The 23,188-nt window shown below is 35.3% G+C and overlaps 4 protein-coding genes and 2 long non-coding RNA genes across 6 annotated transcripts; 3 read left to right on the top strand and 3 right to left on the bottom strand.

The window, feature by feature from the left end:
- Positions 1–938: 938 nt before the first annotated feature.
- LOC129799654 (uncharacterized) lies at positions 939–1,531 on the bottom strand. The gene is made up of 3 exons (XM_055843754.1): positions 1,468–1,531; positions 1,302–1,409; positions 939–1,237 (listed from the first exon to the last, which is right to left on the bottom strand). The coding sequence occupies exons 1-3, from the start codon at positions 1,529–1,531 to the stop codon at positions 939–941; spliced, it is 471 nt and encodes a 156-aa protein (XP_055699729.1).
- A 233-nt stretch (positions 1,532–1,764) lies between these two features.
- LOC129798256 (uncharacterized) lies at positions 1,765–2,376 on the bottom strand. The gene is made up of 3 exons (XR_008751405.1): positions 2,315–2,376; positions 2,133–2,237; positions 1,765–2,066 (listed from the first exon to the last, which is right to left on the bottom strand). It is a non-coding gene; the product is annotated as an uncharacterized LOC129798256 (long non-coding RNA).
- A 3,969-nt stretch (positions 2,377–6,345) lies between these two features.
- Positions 6,346–7,001, top strand: LOC129798250 (uncharacterized). Its single transcript, XM_055841289.1, has 3 exons — positions 6,346–6,448; positions 6,527–6,637; positions 6,699–7,001. The coding sequence occupies exons 1-3, from the start codon at positions 6,379–6,381 to the stop codon at positions 6,959–6,961; spliced, it is 444 nt and encodes a 147-aa protein (XP_055697264.1). The 5' UTR covers positions 6,346–6,378; the 3' UTR covers positions 6,962–7,001.
- A 630-nt stretch (positions 7,002–7,631) lies between these two features.
- Positions 7,632–8,628, top strand: LOC129798249 (uncharacterized). The gene is made up of 2 exons (XM_055841288.1): positions 7,632–7,842; positions 7,898–8,628. Exons 1-2 carry the CDS (start codon positions 7,662–7,664, stop codon positions 8,167–8,169), a joined length of 453 nt encoding a protein of 150 aa, XP_055697263.1. The 5' UTR covers positions 7,632–7,661; the 3' UTR covers positions 8,170–8,628.
- An 8,434-nt stretch (positions 8,629–17,062) lies between these two features.
- LOC129798240 (uncharacterized) lies at positions 17,063–18,960 on the top strand. The gene is made up of 3 exons (XM_055841278.1): positions 17,063–17,376; positions 17,852–17,962; positions 18,021–18,960. The coding sequence occupies exons 1-3, from the start codon at positions 17,301–17,303 to the stop codon at positions 18,332–18,334; spliced, it is 501 nt and encodes a 166-aa protein (XP_055697253.1). The 5' UTR covers positions 17,063–17,300; the 3' UTR covers positions 18,335–18,960.
- LOC129798251 (uncharacterized) lies at positions 18,375–19,559 on the bottom strand. The gene is made up of 2 exons (XR_008751400.1): positions 19,218–19,559; positions 18,375–18,815 (listed from the first exon to the last, which is right to left on the bottom strand). It is a non-coding gene; the product is annotated as an uncharacterized LOC129798251 (long non-coding RNA).
- Positions 19,560–23,188: the final 3,629 nt, after the last annotated feature.

Below are 23,188 nucleotides of genomic sequence, written 5' to 3'. Positions count from 1 at the left end.
ATTGGGACCTAATTTTCGGAAATAGAGTAGATTTCTTAAATGTACTTCCTGTGTTTTGATTTGAATACTAATACTCATCGATTGACTGAAAAAGGTATTTTCTCTCCAAATTGATTTAAAAAGGATTGTAGGGGAAAGTGCTCAGGCTACTTACGGCCCCAAGCTTCGTAATGATTTAATTTTTCCTTGTTTCTCAATAAATGTGGTTTATCGCACCCATAATTGTAAAAACTGCGAGAAAGTGTCCAGGTTTTAAAATATATTGTAGAGCGTATGACCTATTCGACACATGTCAACCCAGTCGACGGCCATAACCCACCATTCATAATCCTTTATTCCTTTGACACGCCCATCTCCTACCATCCTTATGAATGCTGAAAGGTTGTTTAAGGTTTTATTGTTAGGTAACTGTCCTCAGTCTTCAGTGAGTGAGCATTAGTCGCCGTAAACGGATCACTCTTGCGGAGTGAGAAATAGGTGGCACCTTCAGTTCTCCAATTTCCCTCTATAAGTTTGTACTTTTACATCAAGTTAGCCCCATCAGGGCTTATAATTATTGCGGAGTCACATTTATTCAGAAACACGGCGAAATTTAGTCATTACGAAGCTTGAGATCGTACGAAGCATGGGTTGCTCCCCTACATTGTAAATATATTTTCTGGAGTGTGAATAAATAAATTAATTAATATAAAACGCATCTCCTATATTTTAAAATATTTATTTTCTTATTTCAAATACATGTGAAACTGCTCCTTCCTCCCTATATTACATTTATTTTTCTTACGTTCAAATAGACTAAATAAGTGAAATATAAAGGTGTCTTGGCTACAAAACTACTTGCCTGTGAACTTACAAAGCTTTCACAGAAGCTTTGAGAAAAAGCTTCAATTGAAATTTATAGATAGCAAAACTTCGTCATTGTACTAGTGTCTTTAAATTTATTTAGTGGTAACAAGATTAATCCTAAAACACGTCATTATATCCACATTTTTGTCATATAAAATAATTTCAGCTCGGAATCTGACATCGTCGCCTTCAACTGGAAAAAGTTCATCTGGAAGAAAGTCCCAATCAAAAGCCCATGTAATAATATCTCCTTTGGTTAGGGGACAAGAATGCGATATTAGGTAGTCACATCCTCGGCTCATGTCAATCTCAACACCAATCTCTCCTCTATTACCTTCTGGTAATTTATAGAGGAGCAAAACGCTTGGGAAGACGAAAATTGTGTCATTTGCTGAAAATGGGGAGTTTTAAGTAATTAAATCTGGATTTTGCAAAATTTGATAAAATAAACTTACGAGCTTTGAGATCCAATTCAAAACCAACTGGAACGGATTTTGAGACTTCACAAATGGTGTCGTTGCATGTGGTTGACCGTATGTCAAGAGGAAGGGCTCCACGTCGACCTATGCAATGTAATTTATTAGGATACACTGGTTAAATCCCTTTTGGGCAATAACTCACATTTTTCCAATTTGATGGCCCATGCAACAGATATGAGAAGTCCAACAATCAGAAAACGCCACATTTCTCAATCAAAAGTAAAACAACACTAAATTTCAGAATAATTATTGAGGTAGTGGTCAAAGCGGTCTTCCCCTTATCTCAGTCAAAGCTCACACCTACAAACACCAAAGTCTGATAAACCGATTAGAAAGATTTTTAGTGATTCTCTTGATTGCGCCCAAATACAGAGAACAATAATTTGGAAACTGTTAAAGCTAAAAAGTGTAACAATTTCTATTAAATACCAGCAAAGTCATACTAAAAATTTTATTTTGTAACAATTAGATTAATTTTCAAACATACAACATGCCTCTGAAATTCATCATGTAGGACAATTTGTCCTTTAAATGTTGAACCAACTCTGGCTACTTCAGCTGGAAGGAAGTCCCAATCCATGGCCCAAGTAATGATATCACCTTTTTTGAGTGGACAGGTATGGGATACAATAAATTTACATCCTCGCCTGATATCAATGTTAATTGGAAGCTCTCCTCGCTGAACACCATCCTCGTAGTAAAGAAACATAATACTCGGAAAGACATGGATTGTGTTCTTAGCTGGAAACATTTAAATTCTCTCAGTCTGGTATCAATACGATTTACTCAAAATTGGTTCATCCTTACTTATTTTGGCATCTACTTCAAATCCAATAGGAGACGAAAGTGAGATAAAACAATGAGTTTCATTGCACGCATTTGATCGGAAGCCAAGTGGTTGAGGCCCAGGACCTAAAATTAATATTTAAAATTGGTAACACATTTCAAATTAATCATTTTTGTAAATTTTCTTTAATATTCTCTCTCACATTTCTCCAATTTGACCGCAAACACCACTGACACAAGAGCTCCTACAACCAAAAATCGCCACATTTCACGGTAGCACGAATATAAACACTAATGTCTTGTCGATAGCGAAGACGTGGTCTTTTCATTACTATCAGACGTTATTTCTCTGATAACTCAATATTGTAGCACATGGGGAAAATCCTGATAAGTTGATGGAAAAGATAAATTGCTAAAGCTTTCTTCGTGTAGATTAACAACAACGAGTGCGCCAAAATTCATAGAACTCATTTAGGAGCTTACAATAACAAAAGCTCGAATCAAATCAGAACTTTCTGATACCTGGAAAAGAAAAATTTCCAGCAAGATATGGTTATACCGCTTACAGACTAAAATTAAGATTCATATTAAATAACAGCAGAATTATTATAATAAAAGAAAAAAATCATTCATAGGGTCTTTGAATATGAAACTTAAAAGGGCTTATGATGAAAATTTTGTATATAAATGCCTGTTCAGAAATTGATAGGAGAAAGTACTCTCCCTTCGAACGTTGATGCCTTCGAATAATGTGAATTTTCTTTTATTTTTCCTGTAGAGACTTATACACAATTATCACATAATTATTATAAATAATTGATGATAAACTAACTAATATTTAAGAAAAATGTGTAAATCTCGTAGGAAAAATAAAAGAAAATTCACATTATTCGAAGGCGAACGTTCGAAGGGAGAGTACTTTCCCTTATAGGTAGAGTTTCAGAATCCTTATCAGGTGAGATTTTGCATTGTCTTATTTAGAATTCTGTAAAATAGAGGAAAATAAAGTATTTAGGTGGGATTAAATAAAAAAGACACGGATTTAGACCTATAATCTTCTCGTCCTTTTATTACAAATACGACTTGAGATCACATGGACGGACAAGAATTCTCGGAATTAGTTCAATTGAAATATTTTATGTTTACTTGAACACAACTTATTCTACAAAACGAAACGTGATGTAAAATACGTCAAAAATGGTATATTTTCTATGAAACTCTCCCAAAGAGATGGCAAAGCGTCCCAGGTTTGCGGAATGCTCGAACTCACGAGATAGAGCTCACCGTGAATTAGCTTTTTGCATTTGCATAATCTTTTGGAATCACTGATATATTAGAGATCAAATTGATTCATAAATCATAAAAGCATTTGAAAATCAAAATATCGGTACTTAACCAATTCATTACCGATGAAGACCGATGCATCCGGGCTCTAATTTGCAATACTTTTCTAAAAAATTCAAATTTAACCAAAAGGAAAAATGAGCCTTCCAAAGTATTTGACCTTTGACCTTCAATAATTCAAAATGGCGAATTTTCCAATCATAGGTATGTTTGGGCGAAATATTCGCCTGGAATAGCTCTAAAACATATCCAAAAATCATTGAAAAAGCTTGGGCCAATTTTGAGAAAAAACCAAAAAACATTATATTTAGGGAATATTAATTATTGACGATGTAAAATTATTCAAAAATCGGTACTTAACCGGTTTATTACCGATGAAGACCGATGCAACCGGGTTCGACATTGCAGTACCTTTTCAAAAAATTCAAATTTAACCAAATCGGTTGAAAAATGAGCCTTTCAAAGTGGTTGACCTTTGACCTTCAAAAATTCAAAGTGGCAAATTTTCCGGACATAGGTATGTTTGGGCGAAATGTTCGCCAGGACCAGCTCTGAAACATATCCAAAAATCATTGAAAAAGCTAGGGCCAATTTTTTGCAAAATTGTAAAAACCTCATTTTTGACCTATTTTTGAGGGATAGGGAGCGTACGAGAGGGGAGGGGGGGAAAGTAAAGAGGGTGGGTACGAGATAATATCATTTGAGGAGGGGTCATCGAAGACCGGAAGTCGATATCTCTTACCGTTTAAGCTCCAGAACAGTGAGGAGTTGAAAAAAAGTCGATTATATAACTGCTCTCTCTTTGAGTTCGAGCAGTAAAATTTAGTTTCCAGCGAGCACACTTAGCTGAAAAAAGTAGCGTTTTCAGCAGATTTTGGCTGAATCAACTAGCAAAAATTTGCTGACTGATCACCAGTTGTCGAACAAAAAGTGCTAACCACATATATGGAAATGGCACTGAATCGCCAATTTTGTTTCAAGGTTAGCAGAATTCAGCTGAAAATACATATGTTTTCAGCTGAATTGCAATCGGTTAGCATTTGGTGCTCGCTGGGTTATTATAAATCTTGGAACCGTTCCCCTACTTTGAATATGGATTTGTCTCTATTAACCGTCTCTTCTAAGTTTCGTTGTGGTCAGTTGCCGTTCTTGGCCAGATAACGATGAAATGGCTGAAATTAAATTTCCGAGTCGAGTAAGAGGTTCGATGAATGCGTCTATCGAACCCAGGGCTCAATAGACCCCGTTGATCTAAAACGTTTAAATGATTCACTAGGGTCCCTCAATTATTTGAAGTTTTCACACCAAGCAGTGACCTCAATTTTGAGATCAAAATCTTGAAATCCAAAATACAAACCGTATGGGTTTCAAATTTGTAATTCTAGAACAAATATTTCAAGATTTCAGGACGATAATATTTTTACTTTCTTGAAATACACATATCCCAGAAACTCTCAGAAGTGATTGGGATTACCAAGATACTACAATTTAAAGATATTCATAGAAGGTTTACTCTAAATGAGGAATATTTCTGAAAGAGAGAGGTCAAAAAATAAATTAGTACGAAAAAAATGGTATTTGATCGTAGAATTTTGTCGAAATTATACTTATTCCAAGATGTGTGTATCGACAAATAACACCATGAAGATATCTGCCAAAGAATCATATTGTGTATAAACATTTTCAGGATTTGTCACGGGTCACAAATTTTTGTTTGCAATTCCTGTATTTACGATTATGATCTTTCATAATATAAATTACGATTTAATGTTAATTTTCCTTTTTTTTGTAGGGAAATTTCAACAAATTACCCAGAAAATCGGTCGAAGCCAAAATTCCGAAAACCAAAATCTCGAAAGCCAAAATTCCGAAAACCAAAATCCCGAAAAGGCCAAAATCCCGAAAGCCAAAATCCCGAATGTTCAAAAGCAAGCGCGGGTGTAATCGTGGGAGTTGGTATGATACTTTTAAGAATTCGGAATTTTGGATTTCTGGATTTTGGCCCATTCGTAATTTTGGCTTTCGTGATTTCGGCGTCCGGGATTTTGGCTTTCGGGATTTTGACTTTTGGGATTTTGACCGGGAACCCAAAATGGCAACATTTCCGGAGAGCTTTTCATAGATAAAAATTTTGAATTTTGCCCGTGTTTTTTCGAAAAAAAAAATTATCTCGTGACCTAAGAACCAACTTTTCAAGATCAATTTTTAAGTGTTAAGTGTTCAAGACATTTAATACTGAAAAACATATCATTACTGGGGGTCCCGGTCAAAATCCCATTATGTTTTTCAGTGTTAAGTGTCTTGAATACTTAACACTGAAAAATTGGTCTTGAAATGTTGGTTCTTAGGTCACGAGATAATTTTTTTTTTCAAAAAAATACAGGCAAAATTCAAAATTTTTATCTATGAAAAGCTCTCCGGAAATGTTGCCATTTTGGTATAGGAGTCAAGTAGTTGATATACCTTGCAATCAGTGGATTGATGCGTTATATAGATTTATAGCGTTTATAAATAACAGAATATATGTAAATATATATTATATACTGATCTCAGTCGAGCAATAAAAAAGAAGACTTGGAGTTCTTGGAGATTGAGTTCTTATCGTTACACACGATTTTTAATCAGCAACAAAATGAAAGATCTGAATTGAAACCAATGCCAAAGTTGCGAATAAAAATCTCTTAGTTATCTTTTTTTTGGGCGGCATAAAAGCATCGTGAAGTGCCCTTTTTGCAAGACCATAAATTTTGAGATTGAAAGGTAAGTGATAAGGACCCTGTGCAGTTGCTAGTTTCTATCAAATCAGCAGAATTCCTTAGTCATTCGAAGATAATGCGTTAACTGACATTTAGTATAAAAGGCCACATTTTGCCGAAATACCCTCAGTTGTGGTTTATATCTAAAGCCGACAAAAATATACATCATGTTCCGATTCCTTCTTCTCGCCACCTTGCTGCCGGCTCTTGCCTTGGCCGATTTTCCATTCATTCCCTGTACGTAAATTAAAATACACTTAAATTGTATGACTTTATAAAATTAGTGATTTATAAATTCATAAAACTTCTTAACAGGTCCCGGAGTTCAACCGCCAATCTCTTTCAATATTCCTGAATGCCCCGGTGGTCCTCCCTGTGACTTCTATATTGGCCAACAAATTACTTTGGAAATAGGATTCGAAGCTGGTAAGATCTAATTTGGAAGGAAATATCGACAAAATATTAATGTTCTTCCTTGCACTTTCAGTTGGAACGGTAACTGAAATTCCAACCACTGCGGAGATCACCTTGGCCAATGGTGAAGTCATAGATTTTGAACTTCCAACTGGAGATGGCTGCAACGCCGTTCTTGGAGGATGTCCTATTGATGCTGGTGTCCATACAGTTGTTTTCCCCCTCACTATCCAGGGAGTTCCTGCCAATGAACAAGTCACCATTACCGTAACTATGAGTGATCAGAATGGTCATGCTATGGCTTGTGGTTCCGTCATTGGTGAATTTGGAGGTTAAAAAGTTTTTTTTTAAGGAATAAAGATGCTGATTTACAATATTTATGCTTTCTTTTAATACAATCTTGATCTTGAAATCGAGGTCACAGGAACTTGAGACTTACCATTGCGCAATTGTTGCCTTAATCTTATCACTGTTCATTGATAGATTAAAGCAAAATATTGTGACTTTCCTTCTGCAGATATATAACACACTGCCCCAATCCAGTGTTAGACCTGATTTACGACGTGATCCTTATCTAAGGTTGCAATTATCGAAAAATTTTCTACCACCTGCAAAGAGATTAATTCAGATGCTCAACAAAAGAGCTTTATGATTTGATTACGTATACAGGAAAGGTTTGGTACTATCTCTGCTAAATATTGTACTTTAGTCGCATTAAGGTTTGAATGAGTGATAAAAGCGTCCTATTGTCTAAGTTGTCTCCATGAGAGGGGAATCTAAGGCCACATTATCTCAGGGATCTCACTAGATCAAAGGTCATTCGAAGTATATGCGTCAATTCAGATGTTATCAAGATCTTATAGCGAAAGTTCTTTCATTATCTCACAGCGGTAAGTAAATGGTTTATCAATTCGGTTTCCTATCACTGCTGAACTGCAATAAAAATCTTATGTACAATCTACCAGGGTTCAAGTATAAATGCTCTGATCAAGTACAATTTAGTCACAAGTCGACCACCAAAAAAAAACCTTTCATCATGCTGCGTCTAATTGCTGCTGCTCTTTTCCTGATTCCTGCTGTCCTTACTGAAGTCAACGTTCAACCATGTCCACAAGGAAATCTCCCAACTGTCTTTGAATTGGTATCTTGTAGCCATGGCCCATGTCCGCCAATTATTGAAGATACCGTAATGACACTAAGAATTGGAATCAGGACCAGTAAGTTTGCATTTCATTATGTTGTCCCAGTTTATTAACCAAGACTACTCCATAGATTACATAACAACACGTCTCCCGGCTTACGTTGTCATCATAATCGACGATGTCGAGGAAACCTTTCCACTGGAATACGGAGATGCTTGTATCAATATCGAGGGATATTGTGATCCCTACTTACCAGCTGGAGAATATTATTTCAAAACCAGAATAATGACAGCCGGAGTACCAGTTAATAAGGAATTCACTGTTCGCATTGCGATCTTTGACGACAATGAACGAAGTGTAGCTTGTGGTCAGATGCCAATCATCGTGGAACCTAGGACCTGAACTCCAACCAAACTTTAAAAAAATCAAATGAAAATCTTAAAACCAAAATATCAACAATATAATCACTAAAACAAATTCTGTTTGCGTCTTTGAAAGACAATTTAGATAATGATGGGTTTAACTCTTTCGCGTCATTAGGGTCATATATGATCCGGGCGAAAAACTTTTTTTTTGACTATTTACATTAATTGAAATCTATCGGTTTGTGCACGACATCATAATAGAAGGATGTAAGATTCTTGGCTAATTTTCTCAAGACTCCAGAAATTCAGGAAAAGAAAATATTTGAGATCAAAAATCACTAATTTCGAACTTTGTGAAATGACTTTTCTTTTTCAAAATTTTTCATGTTAATTTATTTTTTTCAGCAAAAAGTTCTTTAGAAACACAAAATAGAATATCCAAAGATTGTTTATTGCATATTTTGATATAATAAACTACTCTCAATTTTTCAGAAAAGCGTGTAGAATTTTCTGGGTCATATATGACCCTATTGTCGGCAAGGGTAACAGTGTTTTCGTCCCAAACCTATAGCGAAATGTAGTTGGGACATTGTTTTTCTTTGTGAAATGCAGGTGGGACGAATTGCTCCTGGATATTTCATCTTATATCTGATGAATTATAACATATTTTGCAATATTTTAGAGTATTCTGCAAGCGTCTCATATTGTGCAATTGTATTGTGTGTGAATAAATATGTGGATAAGTGTATTTTTTGTCAAATACCACTCAAAATATTGTGAAAGTGTCTGTTCAAGGGATTACCAGGAAGATTCCTTGAACACCAGGAGTACAGTGTTCATCAAGACAATCCAGTTTGCCATGGTTTTGGCCAAATTAGTAACTTCAAGCAAAAAAAAACTCTTAAAAAGCCCGTGATATAGATTTTGAAAATGGTATGTACACTTCCCTTGAGGACAATAGGGTCATATATGACCCGGGGTTTTTCCGAGTTTTCACGCAATGGAAAATTTTTTCCTCTCTGAACTATTATATTTGATCATAAAGCATTAGGAAAAACTCAATTTTACATGAATTCATCTGCTGAATAAAAGTGTGACGCGAAAGAGTTAACTGCATTTGCGAAAAAGTCTCACGAATTTATGCAATCATCCAATACATATTACGATAAATTATTAAAAAAAATATATCAAATTGATTCAAAGTCAATTGCAATAGCTGCCATTATTTCCGAGCAATTACACGCATTTGAAATTCCCGTGAAAATTAAAGAAAATTTTTATTCAGCTGAATATTTTCTCGGAAAAACCACAACACAAATTATGCTGTAATAAAATTGAGCATATTTGCTCCATTTCATTGTCATAACCGAATTTGTAAAATGTCAAAAAAGATCTTTTCAAATTATACTGCCGCTAAAATTAAAAATCTCAACAAAAAGTAGCGTACCGTCGTTGCGGGTGACTTTGCACGTTTTTTCGTTGTTTTTCAACTTTGCCCTCTAAAAGTGGATAGTTAAAGTGAAGGGAGGGGGGTTTTTGAGTAAAATTATTTGTATTCAGTTGTTAATGAATGGATTTTGTGCCACTAGCATTAATTTTATAAAATTTTATTATGTTTAAAAAAATCAAGAAAAAAGGCTTGCACTGGGGATAAGGTGCGGGTGACTTTGCACTTTTTAATAAATACTAAAAAATCAACAATTTCTGATAATAAACGACAATGAAGATTTTCACATCTAAGGGTAAGATGCACGAGATCTACAAGATGACATGATCGCCATCTTGATTTGACGTTTCTGTCCGCCATTTTGAATAACTGTCAAAATCTAAAACAAGTTCGATTGGGTTGAAATTTTAGTATGTTGTAGCTGATATCAAGACCTTTTCAGAACGTATCTATGTTCCGGTCTACGTCAAGTATTTACCATGATACAGAGGCTTAAAGTTTAAAAATTTGAAATATTCATATTTTGGCGATCTTTATTTTCTAATCCTGAATTTTAAAACCTAAACGAAATGCTTCAGTAACCATTAGAAATGGTTGAGGTTGAGGCTTTTATTTTATATATTTATTTACTCTTACGTAATTATAAAAAAATGAAAAGTGCATTTATTTATTTTTTCATCTTTGTAAAAGTTTTTCAGATCTTCAAATAATATGCTGTTATAAAGAAAAACATTACTTTTCTTTTTGTTTGTTATTTAGATCTCATCGCCTAACGATAATACTGCCTTTTTTGTGATGGTTTCGATAAAAGAAGCTCTCCGTAGTTTTGTATTAATGAAAATGTCAAAATTTTGAACTTAGAGCCCCAGTACCCAGACAATCGCTTGACCTAGGTCAGATTTTATATATGTTCTGAAAAGGTCTTGACATCAGCCAGAACATACTAAAATTTCAGCTCAATCGGATAAGTTTTTTGTTTTGACAGTTATTCAAAATGGCGGACAGAATCGTCAAATCAAGATGGCGACCACACCATTTTGTAGATCTCGATCATTTTATCTTAAGTTATAAAAAAAATTGGATAATTTTTGGCCAAATACTTCTATAATAAAGCTTAAGAAAGTCCATTATATGTAATTTTATAATATAAATCATGCGTTCTTAGGGAGACTATAGTGAAAAAAAGGAATTTACTAAAAATAATGAACAAAATCGAAGTGGATTATTCTAGCCAGATAAATTTAGAATAGATTTGGGCAATTTACTTCTCTGTAATCGATTTTGGAATTGCATCTTCAGATAACTTTTTCGCGGAGTCGTTTTTTGACAAAATACCTATACCAGGATTTCATTGACTATTACTGAAACTACAAGAATCCTTTTGAGGATCATTGTACCTTACTTGGTACTTAACATATCCCTATATACTTTGACATGGTAGACTGGATCGGCGAAGACTGTCAATAAGTGCTAGAATTGTTCAAACTTTCACGAACAGCAGAGTGCAAAGTCACCCCCCGAGTGCAAAGTCACCCGCAACGACGGTAGTCTGAAAAAACACGGAATAAGGCAGAAAATACTTTATATTCGGGCACTTCCACTTCCAAAGACTTCCAAGCACTTCATTTTCAATCGTACACCACTTCTAACCCTAATATCTTCCCCTTGATCGGGACGTTAATGAATCAATTAATTGAGTATTATGCCGAAGAGGTCACTTGTTCCAACGATGTATCGTCCAATGAACTGATCCCGGATCTTGAAAAACAAAATTGTTAAATAAAACTAAAGAGCTAAGAACAATAAACCATTGGTAGCTCCTTCTACAGTAATGCATATAGAGGAAAGCGCGCTACCTTTGGACGACTCTAGCTTCAAATAACTCAATGTTCTTAATGGATTTGATCCATGGCTTTTTTCTGGAAACGTTAAGCATCAGGCTAGCTATTAAGATCGGTGGCAGCCATAATCCCGAAAGCCAAAATCCCGAAAGCCAAAATCCCGAAAGCCAAAATCCCGAAAGCCAAAATCCCGAAAAGGCCAAAATCCCGAAAGCCAAAATCCCGAAAGCCAAAATCCCGAAAGCCAAAATCCCGAAAGCCAAAATCCCGAATTTTTAAAATCCTGAAAGGGATGAAATTATATGAAGGAAAATGTTTAAAATAATTTTCCAAGACACAGAAGATTTCCCTTTGCCTCCAGCAAGCGCGAGTGAAATCGCGGGAGTAGCTATGACACTTTTAAGAATTCGGGATTTTGGCTTTCAGGATTTTAGCCCATTCGGGATTTTGGCTTTCGGGATTTTGGCGTTCGGGATTTTGGCTTTCGGGATTTTGGCTTTCGGGATTTTGACCGGGACCCATTAAGATATAATATTATAATGGGTCAAATTCCTTAAAAACAAGTCGCAAAGAATGAATTGTTCGAAGCTTGAGTCGTCCGAAAGTAGGATGCTTTCCCCTAGAATATTTGTCATATAAATTAAGTAGATGTTTCCATTTACTATCGATCAAATATTTAACATTAAACCTACCAACCGTTTCTGGTCGTTTTTCCTAGCGGACTTCGTCAAATAATACGCGATAGGGTAGGATACTCAATACGCTTTTCTTGGAAAAGAGGAAAAAAATTAGACACTGAAAAATATATTACATGCAAGTTTGATAGTGATATTGTACCGTTTAAATATGTGTTAATTTTGAAAAGTTTTTAAACCTGTCAATTTGACCGGGTCTTGGTAGGTTTAGTGTTAATTATTCCATTAATACTCATGTTTTGTTCAAATTACAATTTTAAAAATATTATGACTAATAAATATTATGCATATAAATAGCAATATTAAGAAGAATAGCAATATTAAGAAGAAGGTTTTGAGAATCATGTCGAGGTCGGGGAGGTTTGATCACAGTGCTCCTCTTTTCTCTGGGTGGAATATTTTGCCTCTGCATGCATTGTTAATACTTGCACTTTTTAATAATTTTTGCAAGCACAATGATTTGGAGAGTTTTGTTTCAGGTGCGGGCTTCTCAAGGTCGGGTGAGGTGGTTCCCGTTCCTCGACCTAAATATCAATGGTTTAAGAGATCCTTAAATTTCAAAGGTCCCACGTTAATAAATAATTTGTTTAGAAATGGTATCCCGCTACTTAGATCATTGGTCCTGGCACAAATCCGAAAATTGAGTAAAGAAAGATTGCTGACACTACTATCGTCAAGATTTGAATAGTTTCTATGTTCTGGCTTCGCAGATCTTTTCAGGAGAGGACTGTTTGCTACTAATGTTTAATTTTTATCTATATTGATTTTTTGTTGGAGATTTCGTTTTTTTTATTATGTTTTTTTTTCCTGTATTTCGCTTTTTGACCCTATGAGTTTCATGTGTGTCGAAAAGGTTTGCTTAGAATCCCTATTTAATGCCATTTGAGTGAGCGGCTCTCCTGGTGGCGGTGGGTGACTCTGGATGTACGTGGCCTGGTATCGGTTTCCATCTTGCTCTGTTCACCTCCGGGGGTAATCTGCTAAATGTTCAGCGCCGGGTGGCCCAGGAGTCTGACCGTTCTTCCTGGTCCCTCGCGGTTCTGTCCTGAGGGTTTCTCTTTTCCGGCTTCACCGGTTTCTCTTGCCCTATGATTTGTGATGGGACGGACCTGCGATCTTCTGGAGGAGGGGCATCTCGGTGGTGGGATCCATCCCCGGCGGTGTTGGGTTGGTTGGTCGTGGTGCCGTGCCGCGTCTGTTCGGGGCTCCTGCACGTCCTCGCTGGGGTTTGTTTGGCAAATTTTGGAATTGTAGTCTTTTTTTTTTCTCTTTTCTCTGTTTTCTTAATTGAATTAAATAAATTGAATTAAAGCAGATACTTTTTACAATCTAAGCAAGCATGATTTATTTGATCAAATTTATTTTTGTTCTTTTTTATTTTGTATTAATTTAATCTTAGTTTAAGTCAGGTTAACTAATTCCAGTCTACCTTTAAATATAAATAGTTTCTCGAGGACTTATGTCCTCTTTAGAGGTCGCTAACAGCCATTGGGCTAAGCGCTCCCTCTCTAAATCGCACTCTACACCCCCGTGCCTTTGCGCAAGACTTTCTCTGCCGCGACATATTGTATGCAAAGAAAAGATCGTTATAACGACAAAAGACTATACAGCCTAAGAAGAAGCATTTCCGCCGTTTGGCTTCGGAGGCTGGTTATCACCGCTGAGACGGCGGCGGACGCATGGTAAGGGTGGGAAATGTAGAGTTGAATAAATGAATTATGAATAAATTATTATTATTAATATTTTATATGGTAACGTTAAAGTGTAAAAATACATATTTAATAACACATTGGTCGGCCGGGTTGTTGCTGGATAAAAGATAGAATAGCGAATAGCATGACAATATGATTGACTGATTGAATTTTTCAAAAATCTCAACTGCCATCCCAAGCGGCACAAAATAACCTTACCAAAATTTATCGTTGTATCAACGTTAAAAATTGGTTATAAGAATTTTTAAAATAACGTTAAGAGACAACTGAGAAATAACTTTGCGGCTTTAAGTGTTCATCGATATTACTGAAAAATAACTGAAAAATAACCATTTGACAACAATCAGTATGTTTATAACGCAAAAGAAGGCCAAAAAAAGACAAATTTGTGTGAATTTAGGAAATAATTGTGTTTATTGACAAATTTCCAATGACTACAGAATTTACAGGTTATGTTTGCTCTGCGCGCTCCGCACTACATCCAATGACATATGAATGCCGCGTGGTTAATTTCATGAAGGGGCAACTAATTGCTAAAAAGTTGGTCCCATTAAAAAAATTAATTAATTTTAGATAGAGTATGGGAAGATAAGGGAAGAGTACCAGCGATCGACAGTGTTCCTCGGATCCCCGTCTGACCAAATAAGCGTGGATTATAGCCTGAATTAACCCCTATCTTTCACACCTTACTTTTAAGAAGTTCTTATACAAAATACCCCTTACCAAATATATGCGAGGGACACTGTTTTGCGGTCCTAGAGATAAGCATTGGTACTACAAAAGATATGTTGCCAACCGTGTTGTTCAGCTGTCAGTGACAAGATCGAGTATTTTCCAAAAGATTTTATTTGTTTTTAAAATTTACACAAAGATTCGTGGGTGCGTGGGTGTGTTTTATATAGAGAAAAGTGTTGTGATAACTATAAACAAATTTCCAACCTTGAAATACGTGTTTTTATTTTCTTTGGAGGTATTTTTTATGAGACAATTTTTTTACACAACTGTTCTTACTTTTCTAAAGTGTTAAATCGTCCATACTGGTTAAATAAAACATATCACTTTCTTTGTAGCAATACTGTAGGATATGCAATTCACAGTTTAATTTCACCGCCATTGATGTACGTGGTAAAATCCAGTCCTTGATTCGTTCCTACCACTCAGATCTTTCCGACGAGGGCTAAGATAGTGCCTAAAGCTGGGTACTAATTAATGGCTCAACGCTGGGTCCCCCTTACCCTGTGTCAGATGAGTCTTTCCGATGCCATCACAATGTCATACGATGCCATGACAAGGTAGCTGAATCAAATTCAGGACATTGCCTTAGAGTGCCTTGGGATTTAATAAAAATATTTCTTTATGAAAAAAGTTTTTTGTAAAAATTTTGTAAAGTTGTTTTTTTTTGTAAAAAATATTTTGGGCTTTTCAAATATACTATGCAAAAGTAGAAGAAAAACTATACACCAAATTAACTGATAATTTTTACCTTAATATTTAGAATTCGCTGGACCGTTTTCTTCTAAGACGCCTGGTGTTCCCCAAAAATTATTTTCTGTCCAGTGTCCCTTTGAAGGTTTTCTTTTCTTTCCAAAAAAAAAAAAAAACAAAAACAAAACAAATGATTATTAATTGTACAATATACATTTATTTTTTAGTAATGTTTATGCCAAATGGTAAATATTTAACTAAAAACAAAGTATCTAAATATTCTTGTAGTTGCAGTTTTTATAAAAAAAGGCACCAATAGGAACCAAAATAAAAATTATGTATTGAATAAAAAAAACGTTCAATTTTTTATAAAAAAAAATTAAATAAATAAAATTTATTTCAGGTTCCACCCTTTTTGCAATTAGTAGCCCCTTCAATGGTGGAAAGAGAGAGAGAGAGACCTATGAAATTTTTTTCAGTGGCTCATATCGAAAATTTAACACTGAATATCTCTCTAAACACAGTCTCCACAGATTAATTATTGATTTTGTAGGGTATTTTGAAAATAATCAATTACTTTGATGAACAAAAATTTGCAAATATTGTCGCACTACTCAAAATCTCAGAAAAATTATTAACAACATTTGTGTATTTTGCAACGGGAAGCTACTTTTTAAATGCGCCGGTGAATTCTCTACACGACCGGCACTTTGGCATAAACATTTCACATGAGGAAACTAAAGAAAACTCACCAAATACGCACAATGAATTATCAATTTTGTCACCACACTTGTCACTCAATGCACCATTTACTAAACACAATTCGCCAGGCGTTTGACAATTTGCCCCTTGCGCCACACAACGGTGGCGAAAAGAAAATTCTCTTCTTCGTCAATTCGATGAGTTTAATCGGAAGTTATCGTTTGGTTATTTTAAGGTTATTTCACAAAGTTATTTGTAAGTATATTTCAATGCTCCATAACTCCCTCACAACCAAGTTTTGGGTCTTCGGACAACGTTTTTACAACTCCATTTTACATTTTGCGAAGTTATCAAACGGTTATCCAACAGTTAACTAACCAAAGTGTGCTGCTTGGGATCAAAATGAATCGTGTTGTTCTTGTACCGGTTGCTTTTATTCCTCAAGAAATTTATATTCTGAGTTGAAGGCTTACGTCCCTTCATTCGTTATAGGATCATCCTAAATTTTTCTCACTCCACAGATTTAAAAAATCATTGTACCAAGTTTTAAAGGTAAGAACAAAGTGATTATCTTTAAGTTTGGCATAAGATCAAACAAATGTTACACTTAAAAAATTAAATATCTTTACGGGAAATGATAGGTATTTTATGCTTGGTATAGAATTTTGAGTTGTATATGGGAAAAGAGCGAAAACTTTGCAATAAACCCAATCACTATAGAATGTTTTGAATTTTTATAGTTGCGTAAAAATTTTGAAAAGACTTTATAATAAATTGCAGCATCATTATCTGTTGATTCTGACTTCTTGAAAATCTTTTTAAGATGCATGTAACCTAGATATTGAGAAGATATGTTTGTAAATGGCGTTAGAACGATTTAGGATAGAAAAAACTCATTTAAAAATCAATTTCATATCCCATTGAATACGGTATGGTAACAAATAGTTTAGATTTGATGAATTTTAACGATTTATTGCATGCTAATCCTTGAATAATGCTTTTCTTTTAGTTACTAACCCATTTGCTGTCGTGACTTGAATACGTGCAGCATTTAATTTTGCAATACTGTGAGTGAGAAAAAACCCTGTTAAGCATTCTCGATAAATGGTCTGAATTAAATTCTTTGCAAAATTTATGACGGTATCCTTAAATCAAACGTTCTATCAATTGTATGCCAGGTGCATGGGAACCTAATGCTGAACATCTGGATGATAAGTCCATTTTAAGAATGGTTTTATCTTATCATGCAGACTGGATTAAATTTCTAGTCGCAAGTACGAGTCTTTAAATAAGTTTCAATTGAGGCATTTTGGCACAGTGCAATTGTTGATTTACATTGATTAACTATGTTTCGTTACGTTTTTGCTGTTATACTCCTTGCTGGCGGAATATCTGGCGATCTTATGGATGGGATATATTCATGTGAGTTTTAATTTTGAGTGTGTTTTCGGTCAAGGAAAATTGTTTAAAGAAAATTGTACACGGTGATGACCTTTGTTCTTTCTTCTCCTTTATTCTCTCATACGACGTTTCGGAGGCAGATTTCCTCCTTCCTCAGGTACGGAAAATTCGGGAAAAAAATGTCACAATTTTTCGTTACCACCACTTGCACCACAGACTTCTCCAGTAACTCGACCATTGGCGATTCCCACCATTGGTGGGAAAGCCAATGGTCGAGTTACTGGAGAAGTCTGTGGTGCAAGTGGTGGTAACGAAAAATTGTGACATTTTTTTCCCGAATTTTCCGTACCTGAGGAAGGAGGAAATCTGCCTCCGAAACGTCGTATGAGAGAATAAAGGAGAAGAAAGAACAAAGGTCATCACCGTGTACAATTTTGTTTTAATTTTGTTTTTGGAGATAAAATTTTGCTATTTATTATAGAAAAAAATTATCTAGGTCCTAATAACGTGCCACTACCCCTCGACGTCTATGTCTACGGTTGCGAACAACTTCCGTGTCATGTTCACAATGGAGAAATCGTTTATTTTGAGATGGATTTCCTTGTCAGTGAGTTTGGAATAATTTATGATGCTTTCACACTTTTTACTTAAACCTTATTTTACAGGAAATTCCACGGTAACCATAACTCCTGGAGTGTCAATAGTTCTTGGACCACTTGAAATCCCATACGAACTACCTGAGGAATATCTTATTGGCTGCAATTCTCTTATTGGTGACATTTCCTGTCCACTTTTTGCAAATGATGTAGCACGTTACGGATTGGGAATGAAAGTTGAAGCTCCAGTGTCTGGGGTTACAGTTAATTTGGAATTCTGGCTTGAGGATGACTGGGGACATCGGATTGTGTGTTATAGGCGTGAACAAAGGGTCGATCCTCCACGTACTCTTGAAAGTACAAATAACCATGATCGCAGCTAAGACCCATTTAATTTTTTCAATAAAAAAAACACTATAATCATGCGCTATCAATATTTTTTTTTAATCATTGCAATTTGAAATCCATTTTTTAAATCATTTTTTTTATCTGTATTTTATGAAACAATACGAATTGTAATTGTTCCACAGTAAATTAAATCAGATGCACGGTCGGGGGCGACTCGTAGCTCAATATCAGCATTATATGTTCCTGGAAAAGGTGGAACTGTCGTTGTAATCGGGTAAGAGAACGTTCCGCTTGCTGGGCATAGTCCTGGTGCCTCCGCGCATACATCATAGGGCCCAAACAATGTAGCACCATTAACGGTCACAAAAGCGTAAATTAAATTATAACTCTGCGGTGCGGGTATGTTCACTGAAACTACTATTGTAACGGAAGCACCTATCTGAAGTTCGCAAGGATTAGTTGTACCAGAGCATAAGTCCACGTCGACTGAAACTGTTATACCGTTGTTGTCACCACCTGTAAAAATTATTTAGTCATCTTAATTTAACTCAAATATTAAAAAGAGTACACATCGTCTTGGATTTAGAATATGTTAAAGGGAAGAAGGTGAAATTAAAATAAAATAAAATTTAAATGGCTATTGCACAGATTGAATTATTGAGTTTCTTATTTTACTTATTTTTCTTACTTAACGCACTTTCCAAAACTGTACTATTTGAATATTATTTTTATCATCCAGATATGTTAAAAAGAAACCCTTAGAAAATTCAAGAGTTGAAGTTAAAGAGTTTAAAAACACTGAAAATATCATCTTACTGTTACGCATAGCCTTTAAAAATTTTTCATTAATGATCAAAAACTATTACAATATTTTAAAACTCTTATCACGGAATTTTGAAATTGAATAAAATTTCTTACATGGAGTGATGGCAACTGGGCCAGCCAACGTTGTACTAAACAAGAAGGCTGCAACAATGTAGAAAATTTTACACATGTTTTCGGGCACAAGTTTACTTAAAACTGATGAGTTAGATCACACATAAGCTACTTTATATACTAAACAAAAGACACTAAAATTTTGCTGTGTATAGCAACAGAAAGAATTTAATTTCTGTAGCACGTATTAATATCACGATTCCTTTATACTAAAATACAAGTTAGTAACAAAGCTGTTTAATCTGTTACCATTGAGTTTAAACATGTAGTATGGTGCCCAGAAACACGATGACAATAGAAGTCTATTTGAAAGAAAACTATTGTTATGCCATGTCTAGGAGTAAAAAAAGGGAAAATGCGCACGCTTCATACGATCTCAAAAGATACGTAATAACTAAATACTGCTCGAACTCCTCAGAGATAGAGCAGTATAATCCGTCGATTTTTTCACCCCCCCCCTCCCAAAATTTCCACCTTTAACCCCCCGGAGACCACCTTTGTCAACAAATCCTCACGTTTCAGACGATTTCTGAGAAATGTCGTCACGCTGTTTGTCCGTCTGTCTGTCTATCCGTTTGGCTGTCACCAGCTCTAGAGGCCAAAGTCCAAGTCGCTACGATATAGCGACTTGGAACCTTCGGGGGACCACCCCTCTTAAGTAGACCTAAGGATCGTTAACATTCCCCTCGTTTGCCCCCACCCCTCCGCTACCCCACCAAAACCATGTTTTTTGGGATTGCTCGAAAACGCGTGCCCAGGTGGACATTTCGTCCTTAGATGAAAATACCGTTGAATCATTCCGCGAATGGGGTCATATTTGGGCTCGTTGCAAAAGTCTTGGAATTTCCTGAAACTGAATCGGTTCCAATTGGTTGTGAAGCGGTAATGAGCCGGTTCATAACCGCGATAAATAATTTTTATACGAAATTCAATTAAATTACTCCTGATGTGTATTTCGGGAAATATTTTGAGTGATTTATAAATCGGTTCAAATCGGTTCAAATCGGTTGTGAACCGGTAATGAACCAGTTACTCACCGATAATTAATTTTTGTTTAAATATACTTTTATCTGAGATGCTTTACAATCTCAGCTTTTGTGGTCAAAGGTGAAGTCCGACCTCGTCAGATCGGGCCCAAATTTTGCATATACACGTTTTGACACTCATAGATCACGAATATTATTTGCGCCAAAAATCGATTTTTGTGGACGTCCCGTCCCGTCCGTCCGATGGGAGGCTAGAAGTAGGTGGTATCCGATCCACCCACCACCCCCTCCTCCCGCCATTTTGAAACACCACTAAATTCTGTTTTTTCAATAACTCAGCCCCTATGGTACGGATCGATCTCAAATTTTAGTATGTTATACCTGGGTCTAAGATCTTTAGATCGATACCAAACTTAATCCCCTCCAACCCCCCTGATCCGAACTATAGGGGGTCAAAAATTCTATTTTCAAATGGTTATATCTCTGTTTCTAATTATCGGATTTAGAAAAAAATCGGTGTTTTGGAAAGCTCTTGTGGAGTACTATAAACTGTAGCCGTTGTGACACCCCAATTTTATCCGATTAAATCGAAGGATCTATTAATCGAAAAATCGATTTTCGATTAATCGATCTCGAATATTTCGAAAACTAGACGATGCTTTTTCTTTAAATTTTAGTATGTTGTAGCTGAGGTCAAGACCTTTCCAACGGTGGGTCGCAACCCCTCCCTCGATGTTCCCTGACCCGAGCTATAACCAAAAATGTCTTGGCCAGATCCCGGACTGCATTTTCTGTATTTACGAAGAGAATTCTATGAAATTTTAGCATATATTGCACGTGAGAGCAAGATCTTTCTAATAATGGGTCCCATCCGTCTCTACTCCAACCCACTGTACCCCGACCCTTACTATGGTAAAGTACCCTTACTCGACCGGGTTCCTCTATTCGACCGGTGGATCAATTTTTGAATATTTGATGGTGAATTTCATCAATTTCTATGAATTTGTCCCTGATTCGTATTATTTAAAGAATAATTGACCTATTAATGTTAGATCATACACAAAATATTATAGCAAATATATTAAATTGCATAAATAAATCTACCGGTCGAATAGAGGAACCGGTCGAATAAAGGGTACTTTACCTTATATCCATATGGACCGGACTATATCTCCAATGTGTATTAACCGATTTCAATGAACTTTTCTTTCTTTTGTTGGCTTTCCCCACTAAGACTATTTAAAATAGAAACTAACCAGTGATAAGCCCAGATAAGCTTATGGTAGCTCAGATTCTTAGCAGAGAGCTAGCAACTCGGAATGCATGAAAATTCGATTGTAAATTGAATTTTGGGGGTAAAGGATCGCGTCGAGCCAATTTTATCCATTTCGACGGCCGAGAACAGTTTATTGAATTAGAATTTTTAATACGCATCAATTCAAAGATGCCCAATTCTCTTACTTTTAGGGAAATTTCAAAAAAAATATTTTATAAATTAGTTTCCAATTAGGCAAGTCATAACAAATTGTTTCAGTCCAACGTTACTTAACCCGGAAATCTCTATAATGTCCCTTTATGGGGTAGAGGGGCAAGGGCGTACCCAGGATTTCAGTTAGGGGGGGGCTAAGTCTTAAATTTTGTTGGCGGTGGGGGGGGGGCTACATAATTTTTATTTTGAAAAAAAAAAACATAAAAAACAAAATGAGATAAAAAATATCTATATACAAACTGGTCCTACTTTTCACGAGAGATTAGCCTATGCCCAATTTGTAGGTATTGATTAAGGAACGATCATCAGTGTTCCTCGGACCAGTGTGCATTGTCTCTCATATTATTGACCAAAAATAAAATTAATTTTTAGAAATTATTCGCAACTTCTTACCAAATAACTACAGCAAGGATGCATTTCGTTAGTTCATATTTAATCTGAAATATCTGATAAAGCCCCTTCCGATCTGTAGAACACAGTGCATTTTTACTATTACACCTGTCTTTATTCATTTCTGATAATAATAAGCATATACAAAAACATTAAATAATGTTTTGGAGCTTATATTTTATTAAACTTAATATGGAACATTGGTCTTAACATTTCGTTTTGTGAAACCCTTCAAGGCAAAAAGGACTATCAGTCTTTATAGAATTAATGATATGGTTCTAAAAATTTCCAGCTTTGACATTTTTATTTAACGAAATTTACTTAAGACTAATAAACTGAATGTTTTTTTCTAAATTTCTTTTCCAGCATAATAAAAAAAAAATCAAGTTCTTGGACATAAGAAGAAGATTTAAACTATATTTGCTGCATTTTAATTTAAGAAAAAAATCAAAATTCAGCCATTTAGCTATGTTTTCTAATATTAAAAACGTTAATATTTCCTGTTAGGTGATGAATAAAACTAGTCCTCGAAAGAAGGATTTTATGTTTACTTGATCATAACTTATTCTATAAAACAAAACATGGTGTAAAATACTTCAAAAATGCCATTCGTTCAAGGACGCAAACTTCAATAAGGGATATGCTGTTGAAAATGACAATGATGCTGATGACTAAGGACTGGTTCGACTCATTAGCTAACAGGAAATATTTGGTTTTTAAATTTCGGATGAATTTATTTCAAGAAATCTTGTCCATCGAAAAGTTTTTTTTTTTTCAAAAAGGTCTCCGTATTCCGAAAATCAGATCCCTACAGCTGAATTTTTAAAAGAAAATTTCAGAAAATATACTTTAAATGTTGTGCTTTTATATGCCTAAGAGCTTGAATTAAATAAACTTTCTATTATGTTGTAAAAATATTATAGAAAAATGTGCTTTTTTTTAGTCAGTTTGATCTACGTAACCCCTTAAAGGGTTACATGGATCACGCAGCCTAATAACAGCACGTTTTCTTTCATTTTTGTCAACGTAATAAAATTATTTCAATTAAAGCCCTTAAGTATGTATAAATACAACATTTCAACTGCATT

This window comes from Phlebotomus papatasi, chromosome 1, assembly GCF_024763615.1.
Source record: "Phlebotomus papatasi isolate M1 chromosome 1, Ppap_2.1, whole genome shotgun sequence".
Taxonomy (NCBI): domain Eukaryota; kingdom Metazoa; phylum Arthropoda; class Insecta; order Diptera; family Psychodidae; genus Phlebotomus; species Phlebotomus papatasi.
Note: the sequence above shows the minus strand (reverse complement) of the source record. Positions and strands in the feature narration are given on the sequence as shown.